Genomic DNA, 21,732 nt, shown 5'->3' with positions numbered 1-21,732 from the left:
AAGTGCCGAGGGGGGCAGATAACTTAACAACATCCATGATTTATTAAGATTTTGGGAAAGAGAAGTTATAATTAAGGAATAGGAGTTTTCGTCCATTATTTTGACTTCTTCTTCCTCTTTTTATTCTTCTACCGGGCGAGTTAGACGTGCAGCTGTGAGCTTGCATCCGGGAGATAGTGGGATCGAACCCCGCTGTCGGCAGCCCTAAAGGTCGTTTTCCATGATTTGTCATTTCCACACCAGGCAAATGCTGGGGCTATACCTTGAACAAGACCACGGCCGCTTCCTTCCCACTCCTAAGCCTTTTCTATCCCATCGTCGCCATAACACCTATCTAAGTCGGTGCGACGTAAAGCAAATTGGAAAAAATCTTCTTCTACTTCGATACTCTACAGAGGAACTCACCTCACGCTGCTATCTCGCTTTTGCTTTACTTTGAATTTTCTGTGTTGACCCTGAAGACAGAAATACATACCGTACTTTAATATGACAATACCGGACAGCTTGCGGTTTTCAGCGAGAAAGTCGCTCGACTGTCACAAGGGTGTTATATTTATGTACCATCAAATACCATTAGAATGAGTCAAGATCGATTCTGTTAAGTTCAGAAGGCCAGCGCTTTGAGTAATCCTCATCCAGGAGATAGTGGGTTCGAATCTCACTGTCGCTAGCCATGACGCGTCCGCTGCTCAGAGTGGAAAGTCAATAAGAACAGGGGTAGAGATCAAAGTTCGGATCCACAACTTTTTATTCTGTTTGCATTACAAAGTTTATGTTATATTCGCAAAATAAGGAGGGAGAGGTAGTTTTATTCCATGCAATCATCATCTACCTGCGTGTAAATTTCTCTTGTTTTTATCAACAAAATACCGCGTGCCCTCCTCATGTATTTATAATCAAGGTAAGTTTCCTTTTCTGTTCAGAACACGATAGGGATGTATGCTGACTATTTAAATATTTACTATGAGATAACAACAGACTATATAATATGTTCTAAACACCAAAAAAAAATGCTCTTAGTAGTGAAGCACATCATTTCCGGTTTTCTGTAACAGGATTGATTATCAACATATTTTACCTTGTTCAGGAGGGGAGGTCGCGCGTCGGATGGAGACATAAAGCCTTAGCGACGGTGTAGTCAGGCTTCCTCCAAGGGGAGGGCCATCTAGCCTAGGAGGGGCATCTGGCCGATAACGGTAAAACTGTGAGGAGGAGGAGGAGGGATTGATCTGACCTCCGTAACTGTGAGGAGGAGAAGGAGGGATTGAGCTGACCTCCATAACTCTGAGGAGGAGGAGGAGGGATTAAGCTGACCTCCGTAACGTCACGCTGTCGGATACGCTCCAAGATACTGTCGGGGGAAGGGGCATGTCGGGAAGATGTCCCGTCAAGATAATAGCAGTAAGGTTAGGATCGTTCCCGTTTTCAAAAATTCCGCAGCACGCAAAAACATGTGGCTATGTCCCCGTCGGCACTACTTCCACTATCGGCAGCCCTGAAGATGGTTTTCCGTGGTTTCCCATTTTCACACCAGGCTGTACCTTAATTAAGGCCACGGCCGCTTCCTTCCAACTCCTAGGCCTTTCCTATCCCATCGTCGCCATAAGACCTATCTGTGTCGGTGCGACGTAAAGCCCCTAGCAAAAAAAAAAAATAATTGTTCAACAAGTGCACGTGGTTAGGACCTGTCAAGATAGCAGCTGTCGTCTTAACAGCCGTTACTTATTTCAAATTCCGCGCCCCACGTGGTTACGAAGGCAGCAGTGATGTTAGGCGCTGTCAAGATGCCAGTAGTGAGGTTAGCGAAGTTCACTTGTTCAAAATTCCACGCCGACGTAGTTAGGGCCCGTCAAGATGGCAACTGTCATCTTGCCAGCTGTTAAAAGCACGTGGATTTTAAATTCCACACCTCCACGTGGTTAAGAGAGCAGCAGTGAGGTTAGGCCCTGTCAAGATGCCAGCAGTGAGGTTAGCGACGTTCACTTGTTAAAATTCCGCGTCAAAACATAAAAGCAAGCTTAGAGTCCGTCAACATGACAGCTGTCAAAATCACGTGGCTTTGTTTACAAACAAACAACAACAACAATAACTTCATGGTCATAACTTCATGGGGTTAATGACCTTGGCTGGGGTCAATGACCTCGGGTGCTGACTCAGCACAAAAATGATGACGCGGTGGTTTACATACTATTTACTAACCCTTCAGGGTGCTAACTCCGCGTCTAGCTGTAGAGCCAGTCTCAAGCCTGGATAAAGGAGGAGAGACTTTCTAATTCGAACACACGTTCACATGAATTAAACCCACGCTTTCAATGCGCAGTCATTTACTTAGCATGATACTCAGCAGTTAAAAGGGAGGGGCTCTGAGTTCCATTCCCTGTCATGTGTAGCGCGAAGGTTTTTCCGGTTCTGAACACATAGTTTTAATATCTAACTGATGTAAACAATATTGTAAGCTACTATTAGTCTGTAGAGTTCAAGTCTCTGAGCTCGAAATTTTAAAATAAAAAGTCAGTGTTCCAAACACTAAAAACTAAAAGCACGTTACGCATCAGCTCAGTTGCTAGCGTCTTTGACTCTGCAGCCATTCATCAAGATCTTGAAGTAGCTTTCCTATCTAAAGTTATGCCCCTATGAATAAAGCACACGTATTAAACCTTACACCATCTTCCTAGTCCCATGTCACCATCTTGTTCCAATTCACCTCTAAGCCCTAGAGTATAGTTCATTCTCTTTTTCCCTTGTGCCCATTTGCACTTTTGCCCTTCTGCCCTTTTTCCTTTTTACACTTTAGTCCTTTTGTCATTTTGCCCTTTTGTCCTGTAGCCATTTACCCCTTTGCCCTATCGACATTTAGCCTTTTTGTTTTGTCCTTATGCCATTTATGCGGTCGCTCAGCTCCAAGACCTAAAGTCGCCTTTCAGCGTTGAGCCCTTATGAATAAAGCATATGTATTAAGTCTTACACAATTTCCATAGTCCCATATATAGCTACCATCTTTTTTCCGAGTTCAGCTTCCAGCGTTACGGCCCCTATGAATAAAGCACATCTATTAAACTCTATGCCATCTCCCTAGTCTCACGTGTAGTCACCATTTTGTTCCAAGCTCAGATCTAAGTCATCTCCTTAGTCTTATCAGTACAATGTGCGTAGCCGCCATCTTGTGTATAGCCGCTATCTTCTTCAAGATTCGAAGTTCAGCTCCAAGCCCCCTGAGGCTACCTTCAAACGTTGCGCCCCTATGAATAAAGCATATGCATTAGGTCTTACACCATCTCCCTAGTCCTATTAGTACAACGTGTAGCTGCTAATCTCCTGTAGGGAAGGGCGCCGTTAGATTAACGCCTGGTCAGCGTTCGGTTATCCTAGAGTGTAATGTTATGTCTGAGCTAGTGTAAGGAAGGGTAACCAGTTAGGTTAATGCCTGATCAGCGTGAGCTTAAGCCTGCACAATTAGCTACGTTGTAATGTTATGTCCGAGCTCGTGTAAGGAAGGGTAACCAGTTAGGTTAACGCCTGGTCAGCGTGAGCTTAAGCCTGCACAATTAGCTACGTTGTAATGTTATGTCCGAGCTGGTGTAAGTAAGGGCAACCGTTTAGGTTAACGCCTGGTCAGCGTGAGCTTAAGCCTGCACAGTTAGCTAGGTGTATTGTTATGTCCGAGCTGGTGTAAGGAAGGGCAACCGGTTAGGTTAATGCCTGGTTAGCGTGAGCTTAAGCCTGCACAGTTAGCTAGGTGTATTGTTATGTCCGAGCTGGTGTAAGGAAGGGTAACTAGTTGGGTTAACGCCTGGTCAGCGTGAGCTTAAGCCCGCACAATTAACTAGGTTGTAACGTTATATCCGAGCTGGTGTAAGGAAGGGTAACCAGTTAGGTTAACGCCTGGTCAGCGTGAGCTTAAGCCTGCACAATTGGCTACGTTGTAATGTTATGTCCGAGCTGGTGTAAGGAAGGGTAACCAGTTAGGTTAACGCCTGGTCAGCGTGAGCTTAAGCCTGCACAATTGGCTACGTTGTAATGTTATGTCCGAGCTGGTGTAAGGAAGGGTAACCAGTTAGGTTAATGCCTGGTCAGCGTGAGCTTAAGCCTGCTCAGTTAGCTACGTTGTAATGTTATGTCCGAGCTGGTGTAAGGAAGGGTCACCAGTTAGGTTAACGCCTGGTCAGCGTGAGCTTAAGCCTGCATACTTAGCTAGGTGTATTGTTATGTCCGAAATGGTGTAAGGAAGGGCAACCAGTTGGGTTAACGCCTGGTCAGCGTAAGCTTAATCCTGCACAATTAGCTAGGTGTATTGTTATGACTGAGCTGGTGTAAGGAAGGGTAACCAGTTAGGTTAACGCCTGGTCAGCGTAAGCTTAAGCCTGCACAATTAGCTAGGTGTATTGTTATGACTGAGCTGGTGTAAGGAAGGGCAACCAGTTAGGTTGACGCCTGGTCAGCGTGAGCTTAAGCCTGCACAATTAGCTACGTTGTAATGTTATGTTCGAGCTGGTGTAAGGAAGGGCAACCAGTTGGGTTAACGCCTGGTCAGCGTGAGCTTAAGCCTGCACGATTAGCTAGGTATATTTTTATGTCTGAGCTGGTGTAAAGAAGAGCAACCAGTTAGGTTGACGCCTGGTCAGCGTGAGCTTAAGGCTGCACAATTACCTAGGTGTATTGTTATGTCTGAGCTGGTGTAAGGAAGGGTAGCCGGTTAGGTTAACGCCTGGTCAGCGTCAGCTTAAGCCTGCACAATTGGCTACGTTGTAATGTTATGTCCGAGCTGGTGTAAGGAAGGCTAACCGGTTAGATTAACGCCTGGTCAGCGTGAGCATAAGCCTGCACAATTAGCTAGGTGTATTCTTATGTCTGAGCTGGTGTAAGGAAGGGTAACCCGTTAGGTTAACGCCTGGTCAGCGTGAGCTTAAGCCTGCACAATTAGCTAGGTTGTAATGTTATATCCGAGCTGGTGCAAGGAAGGGCAAGCAGTTGGATTAATGCCTGATCAGCGTGAGCTTAAGCCTGCACAATTAGCTAGGTTGTAATGTTATATTCGAGCTGGTGTAAGGAAGGGCAACCAGTTGGGTTAACGCCTGGTCAGCGTGAGCTTAAGCCTGCACGATTAGCTAGGTATATTTTTATGTCTGAGCTGGTGTAAAGAAGGGCAACCAGTTAGGTTGACGCCTGGTCAGCGTGAGCTTAAGGCTGCACAATTACCTAGGTGTATTGTTATGTCTGAGCTGGTCTAAGGAAGGGTAACCGGTTAGGTTAACGCCTGGTCAGCGTGAGCATAAGCCTTCACAATTAGCTAGGTGTATTGTTATGTCCGAGCTGGTGTAAGGAAGGGTAACCGGTTAGGTTAACGCCTGGTCAGCTTGAGCTTAAGCCTGCACAATTAGCTAGGTTGTAATGTTATATCCGAGCTGGTGTAAGGAAGGGCAACCAGTTGGGTTAACGCCTGGTCAGCGTGAGCTTAAGCATGCACGATTAGCTAGGTATATTTTTATGTCTGAGCTGGTGTAAAGAAGAGCAACCAGTTAGGTTGACGCCTGGTCAGCGTGAGCTTAAGGCTGCACAATTACCTAGGTGTATTGTTATGTCTGAGCTGGTGTAAGGAAGGGTAGCCGGTTAGGTTAACGCCTGGTCAGCGTCAGCTTAAGCCTGCACAATTGGCTACGTTGTAATGTTATGTCCGAGCTGGTGTAAGGAAGGCTAACCGGTTAGATTAACGCCTGGTCAGCGTGAGCATAAGCCTGCACAATTAGCTAGGTGTATTCTTATGTCTGAGCTGGTGTAAGGAAGGGTAACCTGTTAGGTTAACGCCTGGTCAGCGTGAGCTTAAGCCTGCACAATTAGCTAGGTTGTAATGTTATATCCGAGCTGGTGCAAGGAAGGGCAAGCAGTTGGATTAATGCCTGATCAGCGTGAGCTTAAGCCTGCACAATTAGCTAGGTTGTAATGTTATATTCGAGCTGGTGTAAGGAAGGGCAACCAGTTGGGTTAACGCCTGGTCAGCGTGAGCTTAAGCCTGCACGATTAGCTAGGTATATTTTTATGTCTGAGCTGGTGTAAAGAAGGGCAACCAGTTAGGTTGACGCCTGGTCAGCGTGAGCTTAAGGCTGCACAATTACCTAGGTGTATTGTTATGTCTGACCTGGTCTAAGGAAGTGTAACCGGTTAGGTTAACGCCTGGTCAGCGTGAGCATAAGCCTGCACAATTAGCTAGGTGTATTGTTATGTCTGAGCTGGTGTAAGGAAGGGTAACCGGTTAGGTTAACGCCTGGCCAGCGTAAGGCCATGCCTGCACTGTTATGCTGTTAGCCTCGGCATCGAACTTAGGTCTGTAAGGTTAACGCCCTTAGGTCTAGGGTCGAACGCGGGGGTCTGTAAGGTTAAGCTTGGTCACGTGCTTCGAACTAGAGACTCTACGGTTAACTCCCTTAGGCCTGGAGTGTAACCCGGGAGTCTGTAAGGTTAAGCTTGGACACGTACTTCGAACTAGGGTCTCTACGGTTAACGCCCTTAGGCCTGGAGTCGAACCCGGGAGTCTGTAAGGTTAAGCCTGGACACGTAGCCAGCGTAAGGTCATGTGAAGTTACGAGCGGGCTCTGAGCTAGGAGCCCGCATTGCGCTGTGACGTCACTCACCGGTTCAAGCCTCGTCCAGGGGACCATCCGTACCGGGTGCCGCAGAACCCGTGAAAAGTACCTACTACCGTGCAAAAGCGCAAATTTGCTAGTATCAAATATTAATATATAGCCACACAGTTTACTGCAGCAGAATGTACTACTAGCTTCTTTTCTCTAGTTATTGAATTTTTGAAAGGAAAAATAACCCGCAACTCCAATCAATCAATCAATCAATCAATCAATCAATCAATCAATCAATCAATCAATCAATCAATCAATCAATCAATCAATCAATCAATCAATCAATCAATCAATCAATCAATCAATCAATACTACTACTACTACTACTACTACTACTACTAATAATAATAATAATAATAATAATAATAATAATAATAATAATAATATGCTTTTATTGTATTATAAAATACGGATTTTGAGTAAAAATGTGCATTTATCTCGGTTTGAAAAAGAATTAAAAAGTGGTTAACAGGTCATGGAAAAGTATCATTTCGTGTAGTATCACCAGCTATATGTACTAAAGAAATGGTTCTTACTTATCTGGTGCGAGACACGTCTGGTCCATGAGGTCCTTGAGGAGCCGGCAGTTCGCCAATAGAGTACATTGGGATCCTGATGAACACAACGCCCCGTTGGCAGTGGCCTGGTACACTACGTTGCTGTTGGAAATGTAGGCGGCATTATCCGACTCTTCTTCATCCACTACCACCACTGTGGACAGATGGGGACATCATTTTAACTGAGATGAACATAATTTGGCAGATAATGGAAGCACTCGAAAGATCGACGTGATTGCCTATAATCTTCATCTTCATCATCTTCTTCTCCTTCTTCTTATTCATCTTCTCCTTCTTCTACCGCTTTCCCCACACCTGTGGGGTCGCGGGTACAAACTGTGTAGCACATGTGGATTTGGCTCTGTTTATGGCCGGATGCCCTTCCTGACGCAACCCTACATGGAGGGATGTAATCACTATTGCGTGTTTCTGTGGTAGTTAGTAGTATAGTGTGTATCTGAATATGAAGAGGAAAGTGTTGCAACTAGCACAAACACTCAGTCCCCGAGTCAGAAGAATTAATCAGGCACGATTAAAATCCCCAACCCGACTGGAAATCGAACCCGGGACCCTCTGAATCGAAGGTCTCAACGCTGACCAGTCAGCCAATGAGTCGGACACGTCCACTTCGAATCCTCCGCGAGTCAAACTGACGATTTTGATAGTGAGAAGGGAATATATGAGTCCACAAGGAAACACACAACCTAAAGGAAGAGTAGGGACACAATACCGCGAAAATTTGCCAGACATTCCAGCAACCAAAATCTTTGATGGGTGACGTTGTGCTTTCTCCCTTAAAGCCGTCAATAAGAATTAAAAAAACATCTTTGGTGATTTCCTATAGAATTCAATAGACTGTTTTATTTATTTTTCTATTAGGCACTGTTAGCTGTACAAAGTATACTTCGTATTTTAGGCAACTTCTAAAGTGAAGATATGTCACTAGCCTATGTATATGTATATACCGGGTGGCTTACCAGCGCCGTTCTTTCTACTCATAAGTGTCCCACATGCACTAGTGATGAGGGGGGAGTCTAGTAGCTGATTTTCACAGGGGTATTCCTGCCCGCAGAAAGTTTACTCGAGAATACGAAGAGATAACACCCGGACGGCCGCTCGCTGCATGTTCCTGCGCGCTACCCGTTTGATGCGCCCGCTTGCGTTAGTAAGTCACGTCACGTTTTTGAACGCATAGTAGTAGGCTGGTATTTGGTATACTGTAGTTGCTGTCAACATATTGGCAACGGCTGATGTGTTCAGGAACGACGAATACACAGACAAAATTTTAATCTATTGAGAATCTGGTCGGAATGCAGCCGAAGCTCGCAAACGGTATGCGTAGGAGTTTCCACATAGCCGCCTGCCTTGTATGCACGCATTTCGGCGAACAGGGTTGCAAGGGATAGTTCAAGACACATACAAGTAACTCTTCGGTAGAGTCTGTATGTGTATAAATTAATGAGTTATTAAAATTTATTTTCTACATATTTTGCGTTATTTAGAAATGCACCCTGTTAGGGAGCGTGTGCAGTAAAATTACTGTTATTTGTTTCACATACGAAATATAGCATACGGTATTGTAGCGCGCCTTTGCAAACCAGCTATTAGGCATCCCACTCATCACTAGTGCACGCGGGACACGTATAGGCGTAAAACGTGCAGGGCTGAAGGGCCACCTGGTAAATCTGGTGAGGAAAAAAAGTCCTTTCCTACATCCGTGTAGAACGCCTGGAAGGCATGCATAGCCACTTAATGGCGTGGGCGGATAAGTTGCCGACTTAATTCCTGGCCATTCCAGTTCAAGGGCACCTGTGTTACCGCTGCTGTAGGGCGCGCTGTAGTCTCCCAAGGCTGGATATTCATGTTGTATGATTGCAATGCGAACGTATTCATGTCCTCCTCCAGATAATTACAGTATATACGCAGAGTTGGGAGATAATTTAGTAAAAGTAGTCGAATTACTTGCAAAGAAATTTTTTGAGTAATTTACTTCTTGTAATCGTTATATTTTACAAAATACAATTTTTACTCGTAATTTATTTTTTGTGTCTGCCTCTGCGGTGTAGTGTTTAGTGTGATTAGCTCCCACCCCCGGAGGCCCGGGTTCAATTACCACCTCTACCACGAAATTTGAAAAGTGGTACGAGGGCTGGAACGGGGTCCACACAGACTCGGGAGGTCAACTGAGTAGAGAGCGGTTCGATTCCCACCTTATCCAGCCTCATAGTGGTTTCCCGTGGTTTCCCACTTCTTCCCAAGGTAAATGCCGGTATGATACCTACTGTAACTTAAGGCCACGGCCGCTTCCTTTCCTCTTCCTTGTCTATCCCTTCCAATCTTCACATGCCCGTACAAAGCCCCTGTTCAGCATAGCAGGTGAGGCTGCCTGGGCGAGGTGCTGCCTCCTCTCTAGTTGTATCCCCGAACAAAACTCTCAAAGTCCAGGTCACTGCCCTTCAGGTGGTAGAGGTGGGATCCCTCGCTGAGTCCGAGGTAAAAACCAACCCTGAAGGGGAAGCGGATTAAGAAACAATTTATTTAGTGTAATCGTTACATTCTAGTAATCTTGGCGCCATGAAGGGCATACGGCCATAAAACAGAGCCAAATCCAGATGTGCGACATAGTTTGCATCCGTGACCACACAAGGTGTGGGAAAAGTGGCAGAAGAAGGAAAGTTACATTCTAGTAATCGATGTACATCTCATAAAAAAAAAGGGAATAATAAACTGATGAAGATTAATTTTCTCTTAACTGCAGAAAAACGAGTAGCTTCACCAGTTGGCTACTTCCAAAGACACGAAACTTATCAATCAATCAATCAATCAATCAATCAATCAATCAATCAATCAATCAATCAATCAATCAATCAATCAATCAATCAATCAATCAATCAATCAATCAATCAATCAATCAATCAATCAATCAATCAATCAATCAATCAATCAATCAATCAATCAATCAATCAATCAATCAATCAATCAATCAATCAATCAATCAATCAATCAATCAATCAATCAATCAATCAATCAATCAATCAATCAATCAATCAATCAATCAATCAATCACCACTGATCTGTATTTATGGGCAGTCGACCAGGTGGCAGATTCCCTGTCACCTCTATACCTAGTCTTTTCTTGAAACATTTCAAAGAAGTTGGACATTTATTGAACACCTCCCTAAATAAATTATTCCAGTCCTTAACTTGTCTTCCTATAAATTAATACCCCCACCCCCGCCCCGAATTTGTCCTCTTGAACTCCAATTTTATCTTCGTAATGTCTGGCTCCATGGTTAAATGGTTAGCGTGCTGGCCTTTGGACACAGGGGTCCCGGGTTCGATTCCCGGCAGGGTCGAGAATTTTAGCCATTATTGGTTAATTTCGCTGGCACGGGGGCTGGGTGTATGTGTTTTCTTCACCATCATTTCATCTTAATCACGACGCGCAGGTCACCTACGGGTGTCAAATAAAAACCTGCCATGGTGAGCCGAACATGTTCTCGAACACTCCCGGCACTAAAAGCCATAAGCCATTTCATTTCATTTCATTTTCGTAATGCGATCTTTCTTACATTCAAAAACACCACTCAGAATTATTCGTCTCCTAATGTCATACCGCTTAGTCGAGCAGCTCGTCTCCTTACTCTCAAGACTTCCCAGCCCAAAGTTCGTAATATTTTCGTAACGGTACTCTTTTGTCGGAAATCACCCAGAGCAAATCGAGCTGTTTTCCTTTGGATCTTTTCCAATTTTGTGAATCAAGTAAACATGGCGAGGATTCCATACATCAAAACCATACTCCAACTGGGGTCTTACCAAAGACTTATACGCCCTCTCTTTTACATCCTTTTCTTTTTTTAAATTGATTTAAAGTCGCACCGACACAGGCAGGTCTTATGGCGACGGTGGGATAGGAAAGGGCTATTAGTGGGAAGGAGGCGGCCGTGGCCTTAATTAAGGTACAGCCCCAGCTGTGAAAAATAGGAAACCACGGAAATTTTACATCGTTACTACAATACCCTCATACCAATATGCAGAGTCATTTATTTACAATCGCGTTTATCTGATTACCTCAACGAAGGCCTTTCCTTATATTGAACCCATGACCTTTGTGCGCTAAGAACATTATGCATAAATTGACAATTAAATTAAAAGTTGGATTCTTGATAGCATGGATTTGACACGTGACGAGGGGGTGATTACCTTCGGTCCCACGCTCTGGGATACGTGACGTCAGCCACACGTGTCAACGGCGGAAGAATCTTAAGTCAGTTTTGCGAACTATTTCAAAGCGCGTGTACATGGCGTGACCCAAGCCAAGTGAAAAAAATATAGTGCCTATCAAAGGAGGTCATTTATTCCACAAATCGAACACGTATAAATTTTAAATGTCCACGAACACTACCGCCAGAAATGTAGCAAGTATGTAGTCACTTTCAAAACTCTTGTAATTACAGTTTAGTTAAGTCAGAAAATTTATAGAAATTTTCTTGGCGGCAAAGGGAGATACCCGAAGAGAGGAGGTAACTGCTATAAATATGAAGGGACGCCATGACGAAGTCTCCTTCTCCGACATTTAGAGTACGAAGCGGACGAAAAACTGTTGAGCTGCTCTGTGAAATCAAACAACAAAAGTAGACTGAGTTCAACTGCAGATTTTAGTCATTGTGGCTGGGGTCTTGACTCCATGAGGAGATAGTTTTCTTGAGTGAAATAATTGTATCAGATAGGACGGTTAAGGTACCGAATAAATTTGTAAAGAAAGTAATTCGTGTGCGGAAAGAAATTGCAGTCCATCGTGTGCGCTCAACAAGAAAGTGAAGGGCATTTCTTTTTTTATGCTTTATTCCAGGAAACCTGAAGAAATATAATAATGATCTGTAAAGCCATGAATGTAAAAATGGCTAAATAAAATGCCAGGGTCGCAGGTGAGCCCTATGACGAACACTGGTGTGACTACATGAGGTAGGTGACTTTCCATCTTACTACCTATTATATCTTGTTTCATGATCTCTAAAAGTGTATTTGAATGGGGATATACGACGCAGTGGTCACCCTTATTAAGTTTTGTAAATGTGAGAATACGACTAAAAGAGTCATTTGTTTTATTTTCCACTTGGATAAAATTTTGAAGTCTTGCGAGTGCCGTATAATGTTGTAAAAAGTTATTGAATAGGGTTTCGAAGTGATATCATGTCCAATGTACATCGCCATTCCCGTGTGTGTGTATTGCCTATATTTTGTGATGTCAAATTAAGATGTTCATTCGACGTAAAATTTTTCTGTCTGTAATTTTGACGTAAATAATTTAGAAATCCATGGTTACTCATTTTCAATCGAGTGGAAGCGCGCTGTCGGGTGAGAATTTAGTGTGATGAATTTGGTCACGGAGTGAAACGTTTTTCTAGGCCCATTTTAAACTGTGTCTGACTGACAATAAAAGATCTAGTAGAAATTTTCAGTCATTTTTCGTGAAAATCCAGTTATTAAATATGATATCATGTTATGCGAAGTTGTTAATTATTAATGCATTTGCGTATTAGACGTCATGAATTCTAGTAAGGATTTTATTCCAGTTCTTTGTCGATGGTAGTTGCGAGCAGCGAACAGAGGTTAGTTTTGTCGTATGAGTCAAGATGGGATTTGTGAATCTGGTTAAACCTGTCATTGAAGCCGGGACATAGAAGCCCGATGAATATTTTATAATGTTGGGAATGGAAAGATATAGAAATCGAAGCATAATCTGTGCATTTTGTTGGTTAGAATATCGTATTTGTTTAATTATGTCGGCAGAGTTTAAAAGGGAGCATTTTGAGAAGCCAGTCAAGTAGAACAAACCAGGTGTTTCATGTTACTGCCAAGCGAACTTGGGGACGAGAGGCCTCAGCTGAGAGGGTTTCACCGTAAGATAACGGGACACGTGTAGAATTGAGATTTCATTCGTGGCGACGGAGACAAATAATTATGGAATCTAGTTGAAATTTTCATCCGGTAATAACCTGAGTGGTGGAATACTGTAAATTTGTTTAATTGGGATGTAATGAACATTTGAAACCGCGAACTTCGAGTATAAGAAACAAGAGTAACCAAATTCAGGGTTGTCCAAAATATAGAGCGATGGTAGTGATGATTGGTTTGTCTGTGAGAGGTGCGCAAAATTTATAAATGGTATGACGAGATATGACATCGTAATTATATGGCGAGTTGTTTGGTTTGTACGTAGATTATTAGGATATCCAAGTGTTAATAATGGCTAGGACTAGATTAGATTTAAAGTGTGAGATCATGAGACAAGATATATAACTGGACATGAATTATGTAATAATTCTTTTCCAGCCAGATAAACATCACATGATTGAATTTACATCACAGCTGCGTAGGAATTTGTGAAGAAACCAGAGTCCGCGGAGATAGAAATTGTTGTTCTTTAACATTTCGTTAAATCATTTAAATTTATTTAATTATTAAATTCAGTGAAACTGCATTTTGAAATAACTTTAATCAAGCGAATTACTTGGAGATGCATTCTGGAAATCTTAGTTTGTTTTGTGGGGAATATTTAAATGGTAAAGCAACGATTAAGGGGACATATCCGAAGGAAATGGATTTTACTGCCACAAAGTTTGTGGGCATTGCTATTGTTGTAATTATTTAACTTTGATTGATTGAGCAGTGAATGTGCTGGGGATAGTAAAGTGGAAACTTTGGTCATCAACCGACGTAACTTAATTGTGTTTAGCCTTCAGCCTAGAAACTTGGATGGTCAGGGGTCATCAACCTCAGTGACTCAGATTAGGGTCATATGCCACTGTAGAATCATTTTCCTTGCGGTCATCATCCACAATGACTTTAAAGTAAGTTAGAAGTTTAGATGTCGGTCCATGACATAGACGCAGGTCACATCGATTCAATTAAGGGTCCATGTTGTATAACCACTGTGTGGCACACACCGATTGGACGGCCTTAATTATACCCAGAGTCCAGAGTTCGTGTTACGAGGGCTGGACCATAACGAATCACTATGATGGTACATGTGGTCTCACATGGAAGCCGAATTTAAGGATTTCCAGACTTTCCTTTCTTAAATAATTAATAATTGAGACAATGGTTTCTAGTAAGAACGTCCATCAGGCAGTTACGTCAAAGTCTCACACCAGTGCTGACCTTTATGTAAAAATGATTGTGGTGTCCAGTGGACACAATTGACTTCTATGATACCGTTGACATATCAGAATGCTTCAAATTTTCCTGAATAAATAGAAATCTTTTAAACAGACCTTTCATTCAAGTAGATAGATTAGAATTACTGAACCCTACCTTTATCTCAGCAAGTGACGAAGAACCCGATACGACCCAAGAGACAGATCTCATGAACTTTGCTGATAGGTAAGAAAGGTAGGTATCCCTCAATATGGACCAAAGGGTTCAATATTAACACCTAAATATAAGGTGTGGTCAATAAGTTCCTATTTGAAGGCTTTGCTGCAGCGGACATGCGAGGTATCGCGACTCTGATGTGGGTATATAAGCACGGGCATGTGGGCGGAGGGATTAGGGTGGTAGTCGCGTCGTGACGAGGTGCATGCGTTAAATGCTGCCACGTGACTATGGCGACGTTATTACCAAATGCGTCCAAACAGGACCAACGTGCTGTTATTCTGTTTTTTGTTGCCGAAGGAAAATCACCGGTCGACATCCATCGGAGAATGAAGACTGTGTATGGGGCAGCATGTCTGTCGAAAACCATCGTTGTGGAGTAGTGCACCAAGTACTGTGCGGGTCGCGATCGACATAAGACGCCGGTCGATTTGTCCATTGCGGACAACAAGTCCTGATCTCTCCCCATGCGATTATCACGCCTTCGGTCCTCTCAAAGAGGCCTTGAAGGGCCGACGCTTCCTGTTGGACGAGAATTGCGGCAGGTGGTTACGGACTTCGTCACGCAGCAAGACACGGTGTATTACCACACGCCGATCTTCAACCTGGTGGGGTGAGTGCCTCAATGCTCACGGCTATTTTGCCTGATTGCCATCCCGATTCAGGATTGTACGACCGTCGAGTGGAAACTTTTTGATCGCCGCTTATACTTACAGCAGGGAATTTTCCGCCCAAATCATGTTTGGACTTGACAGCTTCAGTGGTTAACACATGCACACGCTGTGCAGTAGTAAGCACAATACAATTCGTAATTTAATGCACGATGCATAGCCTAATTTACAAACGCGCGCATTGAACTCGGCAGAATGCTGTTGTGTCACCAATAGGAAATACACAGTGTAGTTGGTTCTTAGTTTACATGCTCTCTCTGTAATGCACAGAAGTGTTTCAACACTGTCTTGATATCACCGTCACTCTGAAACTACTGATCACTGAGGGGCTAGATTTTTTTTTTTTTTTTGCTATTTGTTTTAATTCGCACCGACACAGATAGGTCTTATGACGACGATGGGACAGGAAAGGCCTGGGAATGGGAAGGAAGCGGCCATGGCCTTAATTAAGGTACAGCCCCAGCATTTGCCTGGTGTGAAAGTGGGAAACCACGAAAAACCATCTTCAGGACTGCCGACAGTGGAATTCGAACCCACTATCTCCCGGATGCGAGCTCACAGCTTTGCGCCCCTAACCGCACGGCCAACTCGCCCGGTAACTAGAAATTTACGCTCCATTCACTGATTCTAAGGAGATTACTCTAAGAATACTTATCAATCAAACCTGTCAATGAAAGTTGATACTTCTTTTAGAATTTAAGATTTATACTGTAATATACAAGGGGATTTAATAACAATGTCTACTCCAGATACGTTAAGATATGGACATTCTGGTTTCATATCCTCGAATGGTATTAAGGGCGTCTTACAGAAATGACGTCTTCGTCACTCTAGAACTTGATGACACCGAGGAGCTGGGAAGACGTGAACATCGCTTGACTTGTGATTTGAAAATGGCCGGAATCGCATAAGTATGAGGGACAACCTAGGCCTCGCAAAAGTAATACCGCCGGGGTCGGAAGAGAACAAGAGCTGGCCAAAGGAGGTCGGATAGAGAAGATGAGAGTGAGGAGCCTGGCACAAGTAAGTGGAAGTAATGCCAGAACTCAGCTGAGGACCCTGTGGTCATCAACTGACACTCCCAAGCTGAGCTCCTCGGGAAAGCAAGGGATACCACCGATGTGTTCTAGCTCCCCGACCACCCGGTTTCATGGCTAGATAGTTAGCGTTCTGGCCTTTGGTCCAAATGGTCTCGGATTCGACTCCCGGCCGGGTCAGGGATTTTTAACGTTAATAGGTTGATTCGTCGGCTCGGGAGCTGGTCGCCTATAGGACGTCTACCGGAAAAAAACCTGCACCAGACCTCTCCGGAGGCCACACGCCATCATTATTATTATTATTATTATTATTATTATTATTATTATTATAGCTGCCTCGGTGGATCCGTGGTAGAGTGTCGGCCTCCGGATCCCAAGATAGCGGGTTCAAACCCAGCAGAGGTAGTCGGATTTTTGAAGGGCGGAAAAAGTCCATTCGATACTCCATGTCGAACGATGTCGGCATGTTTACCCGACAAAATTCATTAAATCTCAGCCATAGACGCCCAAGAGAGATCCGGTTTACTCTGTCTGCCATCTAGTGGGCCTAGAGTAAAACGGAACGTCGAAATTGACGAGCAGACAGCCAGATGGCGTCAAATCGAAATGTCTGCACACGGTAGCTGAGGCCATACGATTATTATTATTATTATTATTATTATTATTATTATTATTATTATTATTATTATTATTATTATTATTATTATCATTATTATTATTATTATTATTATTATTATTATTATTATTATTATTATTATTAAGGCTGTTCGAAACCATGTTAAGCAACAATCACACATTACTGGAAGCTTCCATTCTTAATCTGTTTATCCTCCAGGGTTGGTTTTTCTCTCGGACTCAACGAGGGATCCCACCTCTACCACCTCAACGGCAGTGTCCTAGAGCGTGAGACGTAGGGTAGGGGTATACAACTGGGAAGGAGGGCCAGTACCTCACCCAGGCGGCCTCACCTGCTATGCTGAACAGGGGCTTTGTGGGGAAATGGGATCGGAAGGGGTATACAAGGAAGAGGGAAGGAAGCGGCCGTGGTCTTAACTTACTTACCATCCCGCCATTTTACTGGAGGAGAAGTGGGAAACCACGGAAATCCAGTTCGAATATGGCTGAGGTGCGAATCGAACCCACCTCTACTCATTTGACCTCCCGAGGCTGAGTGGACCCCGTTCCAGCCCTCGTAGCACTTTTCAAATTTCGTGGCAGAGCCGTGAAGCGAACCCGAGCCTCCGAGGGTGGCAGCCAATCACAGTAACCACTACACACAGAGGAGGGCGGGAGCTTTCTTTGCAGCCCAAAATCTTTGCATTCTTTCTCTGGCAACTTGCCTTATTTCCTCTGTCCATTCCGTATTCATTTTCTGTTCGTCTTGGAAGTCTCCGAAGCTGTCGATCACTGATCTATTCTTCGTTTGCTTTAGGATGTCTTTACGATTTAATGCAGACTGCTCAATATTCTTTCTTGCACCTATTATTATTATTATATTATTATTATCATCATCATCATCATCATCGACTCCTTGGCTTAATGGTAGTATTGAAGCCTTCGGTTCAGAGTGTCCCGGGTTCGATTCCCGACCGATCGGGGATTTTGATCGCGTCTGATTAATTCTCGGAGACTGGGTGTTTGTGTTTGTCCCAACATTTTCCTCTTCGTATTCCGACAACACACCACAGTACCAACCACCACAGAAACACGGATGAGTGAATACATCACTTCACATAGGGTTGGCGTCAGGGAGGGTATCCGGCCGCAAAACAAGGTCAAACCCACATGTGCTTCACAATCGCACCGGTGATCCCACACGCGTGGAGAAAGCGTTGGAACAAGATTATTATTATTATTATTATTATTATTATTATTATTATTATTATTATTATTATTATTATTATTATTCATTAATCGGCCAACTAGGGACGACGATCATTTTCAATATACATTCCGGCGTTTACTCAGTTTTCCACTGATCCAGTAGATTTTCATAAGCTCGCTATTCGAACACGACGTTCATCCGACCACTTTGCACCAGCTTTCCGCTTGACATCCCAGAAAGTCCCAGAAGACAAATGCTTCCTCCGAAAAGGTCTCGTTTGTGGACGTCTTCTGGTCGTAGGCCCATTTCTTCAAGGTCTTTCTTGACGTTAACGTATCAGGGTATTGTTGTTTTTGGTTTTCAGTCACAATTGTTAAATTGTTAAAAATGTATCTTGTTCATCGAAAGTCGTCCATCCGTCGTAGGAGATCGTAGAAGCGAGCCCTACGTTTTCGCATTGTGTCCGTGACGTTCCTTATCTTGTCTGAATTTTCTTATGTACTTACTTTTTTGTAGTTTGCATCAAGAATCTTTTTATTTTTTTACTCTAACTTAGCGGAAGCATTTTTGTGAGAGAGGATAAGGCTTTCTTACGCATGAAGAGATACCGCTTGACGACGGGGTATAATGATGAATGTTGTCTTTGATGTTTGACATTAGCTCGCTAATGTCTAATGTCTAATGCCTTTTCAAAGAAAATCCGCAATCCTGTTTGTTTTGCTTCCTCTTTCAGCAAATTATTTTCTTCTGTTGCAGTTCCAATTTTTCTGTCGTTATTTTTTCATCATCCGGAGAATAATACCAATATAAATGGTCCGTTATTGGACATTATAAATTTTCCAGCTAAGAAGCTAAGCATTCAATATCTACTCCGTTCTTCTTCGTCCCAATTCTTGAAGGTTTGAACAGTTTCTACTTTGTAGTATCTGATGCCACTCCTGTATTACTTTCTCCAGTACTCAGTTGAACAAGAATGGTGAGATTCCATTTTCCTGCCTAAGATCCGTTTTAATTTCTAAGGGTGCAGGGTAGCATGCTTGGAATGTTACTTTAGAGAGAGTATTAGTGAAGATTGCTCGTATTACCGCTATTATTATTATTATTATTATTATTATTATTATTATTATTATTATTATTATTATTAGGGTTAAACATGAATCAAAATTATTCTTTAGCATTGATTTATCAATTTTTATTAATGAATTTTTCTTCCTTTAACTCCGAATTAGGGTCTCGTTAATCCTAAAGCGGTTTCATCGATTTATTACTTCAATCAATCAATCAATCAATCAATCAATCAATCAATCAATCAATCAATCAATCAATCAATCAATCAATCAATCAATCAATCAATCAATACTGATCTGCATTTAAGGCAGTCGGCCAGGTGGCAGATTCCCTATCTGTTGTTTTCCTAGCCTTTCCCTAAATTATTTCAAAGAAATTGGAAATTTATTGAACGTCTCCCTTGATAAGTTATTCCAATCCCTAACTCCCCTTCCTATAAATGAATATTTGCCCCAATTTGTTCTCTTGAATTTGAACTTTATCTTCATATTGTGATCTTTCCTACTTTTATAAACGCCACTCAAACTTATTCGTCTACTAATGTCATTCCACGCAATCTCTGCGCTGACAGCTCGGAACATACCACTTAGTCGAGCAGCTCTTCTTCTTTCTCTCAATTCCTCCCAACCCAAACTTTGTAACATTTTTGTAACGCTACTCTTTTGTCGGAAATCACCCAGAACAAATCGAGCTGCTTTTCTTTGGATTTTTTCCAGTTCTTGAATCAGGTAATCCTGGTTAGGGTCCCATACACTGGAACCATACTCTAGTTGGGGTCTTACCAGAGACTTATATGCCCTCTCTTTTACATCCTTACAACAACCCCTAAACACCCTCATAACCACGTGCAGAGATCTGTACCCTTTATTTACAATCCCATTTATGTGAATACTCCAATGAAGATCTTTCCTTATATTAACACCTAGGTACTTACAATGATCCCCAAAAGGAACTTTCACCCCCATCAACGCAGTAATTAAAACTGAGAAGACTTTTCCTATTTGTGAAACTCACAACCTGACTTTTAACCCCGTTTATCAACATACCATACAATTGAGAATATCCCATAATGCATGGAAGATGTAATGCTATCAGTTTATTTGATAAATAATATGATATTTGTCACATTGTATGCTTGGAAAATACCGATATAACGTCAACAACTTTCCATATCGTGGTAAAAAAGAGAAAAAGATCGGCTCAGATTGCACGGTTCATGAAGCACAATACCGGAAGTTACAGAACTCACAATGCATCACTTCCTCCACGTTTAGACTGGGGGAGATGCAATCGTTTTTATGATATCAAAAGCTAGTTTCAAATGTTCATGAACGAGTTCGCTGCGCAGATAAGTGTATGTAACCTTGACAGACATTCAACAGTTTGCTCCGCTTGGTGAAATGGGGACATTGCACAAATATGATAGGCTAAATCACAACAATGCTAACGTGAATGCAAGAACTGACCAAAATATGGTTTCAACAAACGTGTTCTTCATTTGATTTTCTTCTCTACTGAGCCGGACATCTTTTTGCCGCCATTTTGGGGAGATTAAACTCGACCTGCCTCTTATAGCCAACATTCAGCAGTGTTAACCAATTCTATGGCGTGACTATAAACTGTTTTATAATTTTTTTCGACTTTTTTAGAATTTGCTTTAGATCGCACCTTTGATGGGATAGTAAAGGCCTAGGAGTGGGAAAGAAGCGGTCGTGGCCTTACTTAAAGTACAGCCCCAGCATTTGTTTGGTGTGAAAATGGGAAACCACGGAAAGCCACCTTCAGGGCTGCCGACAGTGGGGTACGAACTCTCTGTCTCCCGGATACAAGCTCGCAGCTGTGCGTCTCTAACCGCACGGCCAACTCGCCCGGTTATAAACATTTAAACTTAATACACAGTACCTACACCAAAACAAAATTCAGTGTGTTTGTTTCATAGAAGTAGTTGCGTCTTCTGCGATACATCTAGCCTGCCATGTGCCTTTGCTGGCGAGTTCTGGTAGAGTACATCCGCGATATCTGCTGCCTGGCGTAAGAGGCGACTAAAAGAGGCCTCGAGAACTCTTAACTTGGGAGCGTGTGTTGGCGACCATGGGGCCCGTAGCTGAGTATTGGCTTTGCTTTCACTTACTTCTGCCAGGCTTCTCACTTTCATCTGTCATATCCGACCTCCGATGGTCAACTCATGTTCTTGCAAAGTTCTCAAACTCCCCAGATACTTTCCGCCAATATTCAGGCATGGTGTTTTTTTCGGGGCGCAGCAGTAACCCCATCTATCAGAGATGAGCGGCAGCAGAAGAGACAAATCACATCACAACAATGGTCAATGTACTTCAATCAGCTTTATGAGCTTTCGATATTGTAGGCCTTCGCAACTAGTTTTCTTCCGACTCTGGGATATTAGACATCTGACGTACAGGCAGTCCTTCCTTTTTCCAAGACTCCCTCTTGTCTTATTCTTTACGATTTTTCTCATTTTTATAATCTTCCTCTTTATCTTAAACTGTTTACCCTCTAGGGTTGGTTTTTGCCTCGGACTCAGCGAGGGATCCCACCTCTATCGCCTCA

At 42.9% G+C, this 21,732-nt stretch overlaps 1 protein-coding gene across 1 annotated transcript in view; it reads right to left on the bottom strand.

Annotated features, from left to right (window-relative positions):
- The window catches only part of LOC136883313 (CLIP domain-containing serine protease B4), a 71,082-nt gene extending 49,756 nt beyond the window's left edge, over window positions 1-21,326 (bottom strand). The window contains exons 1-2 of the mRNA XM_068229620.1: window positions 21,296-21,326; window positions 7,166-7,340 (exon numbers count right to left, since the gene is read on the bottom strand). Coding sequence (XP_068085721.1) covers window positions 7,166-7,340; window positions 21,296-21,326 — 206 coding nt within the window. The remainder of the gene's footprint in view (window positions 1-7,165; window positions 7,341-21,295) is intronic.
- Window positions 21,327-21,732: the final 406 nt, after the last annotated feature.

This window comes from Anabrus simplex, chromosome 11 (genome assembly GCF_040414725.1).
Source record: "Anabrus simplex isolate iqAnaSimp1 chromosome 11, ASM4041472v1, whole genome shotgun sequence".
In the NCBI taxonomy this organism is placed as follows: Eukaryota; Metazoa; Arthropoda; class Insecta; order Orthoptera; family Tettigoniidae; genus Anabrus; species Anabrus simplex.
Note: the sequence above shows the minus strand (reverse complement) of the source record. Positions and strands in the feature narration are given on the sequence as shown.